The sequence below is a fragment of the Manacus candei genome, unplaced genomic scaffold (genome assembly GCF_025592945.1).
Source record: "Manacus candei isolate 608988 ecotype Guabito, Panama unplaced genomic scaffold, ASM2559294v1 h1tg000056l, whole genome shotgun sequence".
NCBI classification, from domain to species: domain Eukaryota; kingdom Metazoa; phylum Chordata; class Aves; order Passeriformes; family Pipridae; genus Manacus; species Manacus candei.
In genome coordinates, this window is record NW_026138104.1 from 4,411,081 (window position 1) to 4,422,868 (window position 11,788).

Sequence of the window (11,788 nt, forward strand, 5' to 3'; positions counted from 1 at the left end):
TGGAGACAACAGGTAAAATGTCAGAAGAGAGAGACCGATGCAGCCCCACTGGTTACTTGCTAAAACTAAACACTTACTTGTTAAAAAAACTATTTGAATTAGAAGAAAGACTGAACAGCAGGAGTGAAAAAAGGATATATTCCTACTTAGCAGCTTATCTTCAAGAAAAAAACAAACAAATAAGAAATACAATGGCAGGATATGCAAGAGAAGGGAAGGATGCATTTTGCCTTTGGACACTTTACTACTACCAAAAAAACCTATCAGTTTTAAAAACCCTCAGGACAGTGTGCACAGCACTTGCTCTAGAATAAAAATGGAAAATTGCCAGCCAAACTCATTATTTCAGGCTTTTTATCACCACCAGCGCATACCTGCTATAATAACTTCCCACTTACATAGCATTTTTTACTATCAAATCATTTGACAACCTTTAAACTAGTAATTTTTTCCCCTTCTGCCAACTTAAGAGGCAAGAGTGTCCAGAACATCCCTGAAAGTCTAGAACTGCAATATAAGGCATTTATATACCACGTCCGTGGGTCACACCTTGAAAAAGCATCAAAGATCCCTACAGCTCCTCTCAAGTGAAGGGCAATAGCTACAATATTTGTGGCAAAAAGCAATCCCTTGTTCCTTTGCTCCCAATTCCTCTTTGCCTCATTAAATGGTGCAGTCCCTTTATCTTTAGCCACAGGATAAACATCTTGCACTTTCTAAAGTTTCTGCTATAATCTCAGCTCCAAAATGCTCTCGATATGAAGAGCTCATCTCCATTGTTGCAGCCTGTACATCTTTGCAATGTGTAGGGTAAACAACAGCATTGATATATTGCTAAGTGGATTTTGAAGGCAATACACTGACTGGTTGTCCTTATCTTGGTGTCAAACACTTAAGTTTTCAGCATTCTTTGACCTCTGTTTGCCAGTCTATGTTTCAGTTCTCACTAACATACTGGTGTTCCACCTTTCAAAAGAGTAAAAACGTTAATGACAGTGTTGCTGATGAGGTGAAATATTCATGGAAGAAGACATTATAGAGAGTGGATGGGGGAGAAAGGAGAAATAAATAGAGAAATAGTAATAGTAAAGAGAGAATGCTGGAAGTATGGTGACAGAAACAGGTGAAAGATCTTTAAATGCAATGAGAAAGTGAGGAGAGAACAGAAAAATTTTTTGGGTTTCAACTTGCTGTTCTGTCTTTATCTGACATGAAAAACCCCCCAACTTTGATATCAGCCCTGCTCAAATTCTTATCACTCTCTAAAGCGTCACTTTCTAAAGTGACCTCACAGATTCTACCCAATCTTTTTGGGAATAATTTGGAATATAATGTTGCTAACTGACAAGGAGAAATTTTGTTGACTTATGTTGTTAAAATAAAAAAAAAATAAAATCCAACCTTGAATAAATTTTATCCATGTATAAGAAAAAATGGGGAAAATATTTGTTGAACAATTTCAGTTTCCTGTGGTATAGCTCCAGATTAATATATCAGTAGTTATGTAAAAAAGACAATCTCTTATCCTTCAATTTAGAACAAACAAAGCAGAAAGCACAGAAAACACCTACCTTTTCTTCTTGGTAGATGATGACAAAATGTTGTCCTGAATTGCCTTACATTTTGAAGCCTGTTCAAACTGGTAAATTCCATTTTTATTAGCAGTTGTTCTGTTAAAAAGGGGAGGGGAGTAGGAGATAAAGCAACAAATGTTAAAAGAGAGAACATATTCTAACAATGCTGTCACATTTACTTTGCTATGACAATAAGATTAATAACTGTTGATTTAGCTGAAAACATTACCAAATGAATCTTATTGACTGCTTTTGTGAAGCTTTTGTTATAAAAGGGGAGTTTGCTGCTAGGAGCTACAAAATGTTCAATTCTTTGAAAGAACTCTATTTCATAGTCGGAATTATATTTTGTGCTTTACACTGTAATCAGCAAATGTAATTTAAAAAAAATAAATTAAATGGAAGCATCTTGCACATCATGCTTTGAAGATATTTAAAATATTCACTAGTAAAATATTAAGCAGATGTGATTTCCTAAAGTTGTTGATGAAATGCAATGTTCAGAGTCAATATAATATGTACAGAAAACACCACAGGTGAAGTGGATCTTTGTACTTGGACCTTAACTTACTGACTTGAGTGTAATACTTCCTGCCTTGATTATTCTTTATTTACACAGAGAGGGTAAATATTTGTAAAAGGAACTAAGGCAAGTGCCAGATACTGATCTTTAATTCCTGCCTTATTTTCACCAAACTCCTGTGTGGTCCTCCTGCTCTGGCAGCCCTGGTAAAAGACTGAGATGTAAATTACTAAATGACTGAGATACCAAGGTCTTATTGCATTCACCTCAGTTCACCCCCTATCTATGTTCCATCTCATATAATCACCCTCTTCTGCCATCAGCCTTCTGCTGTGTGGATTGCCATTTATCATTAAGATTTTTCCTCCAGTATTTTTATTCTCCTTGCCCCTCACCATCTTCCTCCCTGCCACCTCCCTGTCCTTTTTGGTTCTTTCCACTGATTCACTATTTACAGAGCACTTGGACGTTGTAACCTGTTTGTCCAAACTAGAAGTAGAAATGCAGAAGACAGAGATGCTGTGTCATTCACTCCTGGGTGTGAGCTGCAGCACAGAACAGAACTCATGCTGTTCTTAGAAACAGAGAACTGAGACATCTCGGTACAGAGGCACACACAAAGAGGAAGGGTCTTCCCACTTTGTACACAATGCACTGTGCTTCTGAACCATCACTGCTTTTAGTGAAATGGACCAAAACTCCATTGCCTTCATCTGTTAAAACATGGAGACCACTTAGCAAGAAGATTTCTGACAAGCTGATTTTGAAGACCTTACTTGGGAAAGATGCCATTTCAAGCCACAGAGTGGCCAAGGTTGGAAGGCACCTCTGGAGGTCACCTGGTCCGATCTTCCTGCTTAGACAGGGCCACCTAGAGACAGCAGCCCAGGACTGTGTCCAGATGGCTTTTGGATATCTCCAAGCATGGGAACTCCACAAGCTCCCTGGGCAGCCTGTACCAGTGCTCAGTCACTCTCACAGTGAAAAAGTGTTTCCTGATGTTCAGAGGGAACCTCCTGTGTTTCAGTTGGTACCCACTGTCTCTATTCTGTCACTGAGCACCTCTAAGAAGAAATTGGATCCATCCTCTTTGAACTCTTCCTTCAGGTATCAATAGGGTCCCCTCTGAGCCTTCTCTTTTTAAACACTTCAAATGAGAAGAATGACTGAAGAAGAAAGAGAAGAACATATCCTTGTTTATTTTGCTACTGAACTGACTGTCATGTTCATAGCTGATGGGAGGAAAAGGAATGAACCATCTTTCCTCCTCTTTCCACCGCACACGAATGTTCTAGTGAATCAGTCACTTCACAGGAGCTCTCTTCCTTTCTTTCCACCATCAAGAACTTTTTCCCAGTATACACTTAGTGGTCCTAAGGAAATATCCAGTGTGCACATCCCTTTTTGAGGGCAACAGTAAGACAACGTAACATACATCTCTGTCCTTTCAGTTCTGCAGTGACTTTATAGTAACAGCTCACACTGCCTACTGAGAGCTCCTTGGCTGCCTTTGTACGCAGCTCCTTATTTAATTCCTTCTCAAGGAGTGACATACAAATGGCAGAAGGCTCTCAGAGCACACAGTTCAGAGCTAACAACTCAGCAGATCTCACACAGCAAGTGCCAGCAAATATTCTGTCTATGCCATTTATGCACACAGATTTATTGCAGCTTGGTCTGAATGATTCTGGTAGGCCCTTTCCAGTTACCAAACAAATTTAGTTAGCACTAAATCATGTTTCCTCTCTCTTGCTTCTTTAACTCAGTAACCTCAAATGATTATTCTGCAGCTGCAGCTCAAAGTTAGAGAAATGGCTACAGGCAAAGTTTAGCTGCCTAAACAGCATCTTAAAAAATAAAAAAAGAAAAAGTCTTTCATTATAACTAAAACCTAAGATGTTGGATGCTGATTTGAGAAGTGGCCCCAGTCCTCCTGAGAGGGTCAGAGGAGAATTTCTTTAACACACGAAGCCTGCTGGTATGACCAAGTCAGAGCAGGCCGTTAGATCTGATCAGCTCATTGAGAGGTGCATTTGCAGGCATCGGTGGAGAACCAACATTCTTTCAGAAGTGGGTTTCAACTCGGTGCAGAAAATCATTACCATGTCCTTACAGCTTCCTAATAACTTATGTCCTGAGGTCTGTGGAGCTACGAATAAATATTCTCTCCAATACAAGCTTTGCTCAACAGACTTTTAGTCCTTTCAATATGTAAGATCAACACAAGCAAGTTGCCTCGTTTTTTTATAAGTAATTGCTTTTTTATGCACACATTTTCAAGACTTGAAAAATTCTAAAAGGAAGAATTCAGAGAAAAAAAATAAGCAAAATAAATCCCTGACGTTTTGTCATTAAATCCTCACTATCACTTTTACAGTCATCAAGGGGAGAAAAAAGGAACAAGGAGTCTTTCCTTCCCTTTCCATGTAAAGATTGGTTAAAATGACACAACTGTAGGGAAAACCAGACAGGTATTTTAATCAAAATTGTTTATTCATATAATGCAGACACATGGTAGATAACCAAAATGCTTCTTCTGTGGCTATTTCCACACAAAATTTACTCAATGCTTTTCATATGGTGAAAAAGGTATGAAAATAAGACATTTTATGTGCAAGACAATGCAAAACAATGACTCATTCTATTAAAAGTTAAATCTATAAATTTCTGAAGCAGAGTGGCCTCTGCTTCACGAGTGAAATCTTTTTGCATTCAGATAAAAAGGGGTGTGCAAGGGGCAGTCCAGACTTCCACTGCATTATTTATGGCAGAGTTGTGCAGACATCAGACTCAGATTAAATTTCTGATCGCTTAGGACAATTATGCTAGGCAACATTTATCACTAAACGAATTCACCTGACCTAGTGGATGACAGTCTTTGTTCAATACTTAGAACTGCGTTAAAACTTCTGCAATGAAATCAGATAATATGCCTAACAGTGCACATAACAGCCTACACTCAACTAATTTTGCAAACTATTAAGCTAAATGAGAACTTGAAGTAGAAACCATGTTATATTCTGTTGAGTAGAACTCATAAAACTGATGATACAGAGAAATTTCAGCTGCATTTATCTTAGGGTTTAGATGTTCTCAAAGCCAACCTCATTGGCCAAAATCCGAAAAACAGAGGGTTTTTTTTTAATCATTACAAACAGCTTGAGGACCACATACTTCCTATGGTAATTCTAGGAACTCAGAAAGTACACCATCTGTACTTTAATAAATCCACAGTAGATTAAGATCATGTGCCATATTTATCAGCACGTTTTTATTCTATATCTTATTCTCAGGAAAACAGCAGATCTTTAAACTGTAAAATTCTTTTAAGAGAAGGATAACATCCACCTTTAGAATAAGAAATAGAGAAACTATATGGAAAGTCCATGGTCCCTTTTGCTGCTCCTGTAGCATTCTGTCCTGAGACAATGGGGAGCCTTAGTGCAGGGAATTACCAGAGCGGTACATCAGTTAACATGGAATTCTGGGGAAGCAGGGAGGGAAAGAAAAGGGAAACTCTTTTAAAAACAAAACCAAAGTCAATCCCAAACAGTTATCAGAGTAGAAAAAGGGATGGGCATAAGATAGATAAATGGTAGGGAAATTAAAAAAAAAAAGGTAGATGGAAAAAGGAAATACAGTGCTGTATATTGAACCATAACATAAAGATAAGCCCAAGACTGAAAGACCACTCCTCTAGAATTCTCACAAAATCAGCTGGAAACAACTGAAAGAATGTGAGATGAGATTTTCAAAGAGCTCATAACTGGACTGTCTGGCGGCAGTGAAAGCAATAAGAATTTCACCTCCCTAATAAGTCCACACTGAAAGTAAGGGATAATCCTACTCATTGGCTTTATACACTCCACTCCCAGCAGATCTACTTGTTGCTCTTTCTTTTTTATAGCTTCTTGCTCTTGTATGTTTGAAGCAGCACAGGAACTCTGAACATATTCCCGATGAGCATCTCCAGCTAAAAAGGATAACTTCTGTATGCAAAACTGCATATTCATATTTTTCTACCAAAGGGGCACTGAATAATGCTATCCAGAATGTGAATACCTTCTGTCTTAATTTCTCTCTTGAAGAGACTAATTTATATTTGAATCGCATCATCTATTAGTTGAATACTATTAAAAAAATGTAATCCATACTTCCCTAGGAAGGTTGCTTTTAAGTGTTCTGTCTTTGATGCTCTTTCAGATTAATCAGATAAGAAGAATATAGTGATGTTTTTAAAATTCACAACACCTTGATTAATAAGGCAATACACAATTTAAATTCCTGGTGAAATGGACTATAAAAATGGCTTTATCAAACCATGGGAGTAAGAATTTGTCTTGAGACATTAATCACAGTAACTGTGAAAGAGACTGATCCTACTATCCTTGTTCAAGTTCCCATGTAGGTTCTGCTTATCCAAGAAATGCTAACTCAGGTCTTTAAGACAAGTTGCATTTTTAAATTATTTGAAAGACCCTCCAGTGCATTCACCAGAGTTATACATAACATCAGACACTTTTTATTTACCAAATCTGTAAACCGCATGGCAGGTAACATGACAAGCAACATTCAGAGCCTCATGGTGGGTAAAGTGAAAAGAATAAGGTACTTACACTAAAATCATGTTACAATAGCACACGATAGACAGAATGACAGAGCAGTTTCACTTGGACCAAGTAAACAGAAAGTCTGGGAAACCTTTCACCACTGTCAGAACATAAATATGTCCTGGCAGCAGCTTTCGACTGAACACCCATTCATTTAAACAGAACTAATACATGAGGCATGTGTTTAAAATGTGCTCTTAAAATATGTCTGTATGCATCACCTGGGAATGAAGGAACAAAACACTAAGACAGCAGTAAAATTAGTGAAGTGGACACCACTGCTGACTAATCTAAACTGCAGCAAATTATTTGTGCAATACACTAGGCTACTGTTCATAATTGTGGTATTAGCCTGTCTCTTCTTTCCCTTCTGAGTGCCTGAATGCAATATTTTGACAGGAGACAGAATGTACAGGTCTCTGTAGCATAGTTAATTAAGTATAGCTGTTCATTTCCTAGGCCTTCATAAAGATCTGCTGCTAAGAGAGGAATTGGAGAAATCAACACTATGGAACACTGTATTAATACTAACTTGTTTACTCATAGCTTCTCAATCACTTCCTCCCACTGTTCAATTACCCCAACAGTCTCTACACTGTGCTTGCCTCGGACATGCAAAACCAGAGCAAGCTACAGAAATAGTAAGTGAATGCAACTGGCAACACAAACAGAATAACAGAGGTGGTCAGTTCTTCAGGGTACTGCTGCCTTGCTGTTACTTGTATGTAAAGGATATATAAATAGTGCTTGAAAAAATTATTTTCACTTCCCCTGCAGGAGCTAGCATTATTTATCTGCTATATATCCTCAGCAGTACAAAAGGAGCTAGAATTTCTGTCTACGCTTAACGTAGCACACCCTGAGCCTCATAACAAAGAAAAGACTACCTATCTCCTCTTATTATTGTCACCTTCCCCTGATAAGCGCTAGCAGTATTGAACTTTCTGATTTGCTATTAATGCTGTGACTACAGAAACAAATATGCTGGCACAAACACAGTTGAGAAGGGAAGGAGGGAGGAAGGGAAGACCAAGTGTCTAAAGGTGGGAAAAGTGTAAGACTACTTCATTTGGTTGTACTGTTGGCTTAAAAAAGTTTAAGCTGTACTTGCAGTTACAGCTTAAAAATTGAGAGGGTGGGATTAAGCAGAGACATGAGTATTTGCCAGAAAACCATAGTATTGCAGTGTAAATGATACTGATTTCATTAATAAATCTGGGGACTATTAGACAGATCTTACTAACAATGGGTTTTTTTAAGTACAAAAACCCTACTAACAGGCTGGGAAATAAATTCAAGACAAAAACTGGGCCTCACACTCGAGGGGCAGTCACATTGCTCAAGTTATTTAACACTTAACAAGACGAAGTGGTAAGGAGTGTCCTGTAAGAGGATCTTTAAGGTTATTTACTAAGACACAGATCTTCAGAGAACTTTAGGTGCCTGGTCACCACCTAATTAAACACTGCTGTGCATAATAGCTGCCTAAATATCTATGACAGTCTGATCCAATTCCTTGCTTTTCATTCTTTCATCTCTCAGTTTTATCCTTTTAGAAGAATTACTCAAAGTAAAAGAACAGATTAGCTTTCAATACTGTGAGGCAACAGCATAATAGGGCCTTAGAGATTTTTCAGGAGATGTCCGGTTACAAATATGCCTCCAACAGCAAAGGAAATCATGATAAGATTAGCTGGATACTGTCAAGATTGTGTAGATTACTTATAGTGAGAGATCAAGAAGGATAACAACCGGGTCTGATTTTTTTTCCCTTTTTTCTTTCCTGGAAACATCCACACACATCCTCTTACTCTTATGCAGAAAAGGACATAGCTGTCAATAACACAGCAGTGCCATTCAAATGATCAGGGTAATTTAAGAGAACCGTACTTTGGGAAGTCTGCACCAATAGATTGTTCCCAGTTTTATGCATCAATATACTAACGTAGCCTCAGGCAATTCAAAAGTTCACTAACCCTTGTACAATCTATTTCAACAAGGAACTCTTCTGTCCTTCTGATGTACTCATGGATACTGCAGCAAAACCCCACTGCAAACTGGAATCTAATTTCTATTGACCAGACCATTCATCTCTATCACTGAGAGATTCGTCTGAATCTCCTGAACGAGTCCAGATGCTCTCTGGATCAAACCTCTCCAGTATGGCCTTTAGCCAGGCCCAGTCCAGCTGCTACCTTGATCAAACCCCTCCAGCATGGCTTCCTGCCCAGTCTAGCAGCTCTCTGTCCTTCCTCATATGCCAAAGATGCACCACAAACTCTTGTCAGGCCAGCTTACTGAGCATAGTCACACAAGTAAGAAAGTATACCCACTCTTGGATTGAGCTTGCAAGCCATTCCTCCAAAGACACTACAGTTATAGGAGCTAAATGCAACATCTTTTGATGAGCTATTTCCTTGTCAAACTTTTGCAGTAACTTAGTCATACAGTTTTAAGTTGATCAAAAATAGATCCAAATTGGTGCTAAAATCCTTCAAGGAGAATAAGGAAAAACATGTATTTAAAAATCTCAAGCTCACTCGCCTTATTACAGAGGTTAAAAACATGCCATGGATTTTCAGCTCTCTTTGGAATGTGTTGCTTCCACTTTCTTTGCTCCATTTGTGAGTGTACTAACAGCAGATGGGAAGTAGCTAGACTGTTCTCTGAAGTGCTCTCTGCCAGCATTTCTAGTCAATTTGACTCCATGGTTTAGCTCACAGAGCTGAGTGGAAGGAGATGTAGCTCAGAAACTAGCAGGGAAGAGTGTGAGAAGACGGGCCAGGGGAAAACCACAGACATAACCCAAAACAGAGCAGAGAGAAGAATGGGGTGACAGTTAAAAAAAGAGAGAAGAACTGAGTACACACTGAAAACCCAATACATTATGAAAAGTGGAAAAGAAGAGAAAAAAGGAAGAGGAAAAATGAGTACAGGAAAGAGAAGCAGGCTAAAAGCACATAACAGCAGACAAAATTTACCAAATACTTCTGTTCCTTTTGTTTCACTCTAATTCTGAAAGATGCTTTCACTTACAGTTTGTGAAAGCTGTACATTTTGAGGCAGGGAGCAAAAGGGTCTCTCATTGGAAATGTGTAAGAAATGTACTGTTAGAGTACATTGCAATGGTTACTAACATCACTTGCATTCACTTAGAGAAAGCAAGGGCCATTTCAGACTCAAATTTGGCTAAAGTGGGTGAGATGATGGCCTCAATAAGGTTAACTGCACTGTCGCCATTGACTTCAGTACAACCAGGACATCACAGTTGCCATGAAAGATGCAATTCTTAAGTTCTTTCTAATTTTTATTGGGTGTTTTTGACCATAATATATATTAACATATAGTAGTCATTCGAATGCAGTGTTAAAAAGGCCATATAACATAAAAGAGAATAGCAAAAAATGTTTGCAAACTACTTCTTACATCGTATTATTTCATGTGTGGAATACACCACCCTCTTCTGCACTATTAGTTTTCCTACAGTGTGTGAAGACTCAAGAGCATGAAAACAACAGTCGCTTGCATGTAAGACACGACTTGTTTCACAGCTAATTTTACCAGCTATCATCCTATTATACTTCACAGTATAAAATAACAGGCTGTAAAGCAAAGATCTACACTGATGTAAAGATCAAGACACAGGATCAAGCAAAAGGGCTCTCACGATGTAAGATGCCACACCAAACAAAAAAGGCTTAATATGTCTCACCTTCACTCTATGGATTTTAAACGAGAAATCTGTATTTATAACTAAATTCACATTACAAAACCAGTAACAGTATTACCCAGCTCCAGCTCCACCTTCCTGGAAAGAAGAATACAAGATACCTGGAACATGTCATTCAGCAAGAACCTTTTGCATTGTACATTAACAAAACTGCTCTGTGCAACATTTTATTGGGCTCAAAACTACCGGCAGACTGACAGCCGTCATTAAGAGGGCCCACGAGCAAATAATTCATTACAGTTAAAAGCAAATCGTCATTTTCTCTAATAACCTCTAACGCTCTCTCTGATTAAGCTGCCAAAACAAAAGGAAGAATAAACTGCAGCGAAGGTGAATTTCTGCTTTTGCAGACCCGTCCTCATGGACCCACCTGCGGGCGGGCAGCCCGTACCTGTTCTCGGTCTGAGGAAGGGGCGTCAGGGGGGATCTGAGGGCTCGCACCACTTTCGGCGTGACAGCAGCTACTCCTGCCTCCTCCTCCTGCCAGCCCCTGGCAAGCAAGACGGGAAAACAAAGTTGTCAGAACCAGCGATGGAACATCACCCGGCGCGACCGGCGCCGCTGTCCTCCCCGCGACCCGCTCGCACGCCGCGAACGCCCGAGCCCAGCACCGCCCGCGCCGGGGCACCGCGCCGGGCTCCGCCGCGCCCCGCGGGGCTCATCCCGCTCCTCCCGCCCTCCCGGCCGGCTCCGGAGCGAGGGCGAGGCCCCCCTCGGCCGCCCTACCTGGCGCGGAGGGGCTGCTGGCCGCCGAGGCGCAGGAGACAGCCGCCCAGCAGCAAGCTGCCCAGCGCCGCGGCCAAGGCGATGACAGCCCGCATGGTGCGCTCGGCAGCGGCACCCACGGCAGCTACGGCCGTCCCATAGTATTTAAGGGAGGCTGCGGGGAGGGGGAGGCGGCCATGGCAGCCACAGGGTCTCTGCGCTCCGCCCCTCGCCCGCAGCCCTGCGCCGCCGCCATCGGCCCCCCCCCCGCGCCTCACACCGCGGCCGTCGCTCGGGGCCCTGCCCGCCCGGCACTGCCCTGGCTCAGGGAGCTGCGCGACGTGAGAGCTGGACCGGGGCGGCCTCTGGAGCGGTGATCAGGGCGGTTGTCGGCAGCGAAGGCTGAGGGGCGCTCGTCCAGCAGTGCGAGGGAGTTGAAGCTGCCCGAACTTTAATAGGGGAAGGGGGCGCCGTGCGGGCGGCGGCGGGAGCAGTGTGCAGGACTTACCCGGCAAGGGTAGCCAACCCTGCCTGCCCTGTGGCAGTAGGAGTGAAGTCGCTGCTACTTTAATAGCTCTTAATTAAAAATAGTCAACGTGTCGTGCATTGTATAAAAGTGATCCCACCTGGGGTACTCTAGGGTCCC

The 11,788-nt window shown here is 41.1% G+C and overlaps 1 protein-coding gene across 3 annotated transcripts in view; it reads right to left on the bottom strand.

The window, feature by feature from the left end:
• ST8SIA6 (ST8 alpha-N-acetyl-neuraminide alpha-2,8-sialyltransferase 6) overlaps nt 1-11,482 on the bottom strand; it is a 45,006-nt gene extending 33,524 nt beyond the window's left edge. The window contains exons 1-3 of one of the 3 annotated variants that reach the window (XM_051802468.1): nt 11,164-11,482; nt 10,808-10,927; nt 1,572-1,670 (exon numbers count right to left, since the gene is read on the bottom strand). In XM_051802468.1, the coding sequence (XP_051658428.1) occupies nt 1,572-1,670; nt 10,808-10,927; nt 11,164-11,258 (314 nt within the window). In that variant the 5' untranslated portion in view covers nt 11,259-11,482. The remainder of the gene's footprint in view (nt 1-1,571; nt 1,671-10,807; nt 10,928-11,163) is intronic. The other 2 variants (XM_051802469.1, XM_051802471.1) reach the window with 2 other exon arrangements.
• Between the last annotated feature and the right edge of the window lie 306 nt (nt 11,483-11,788).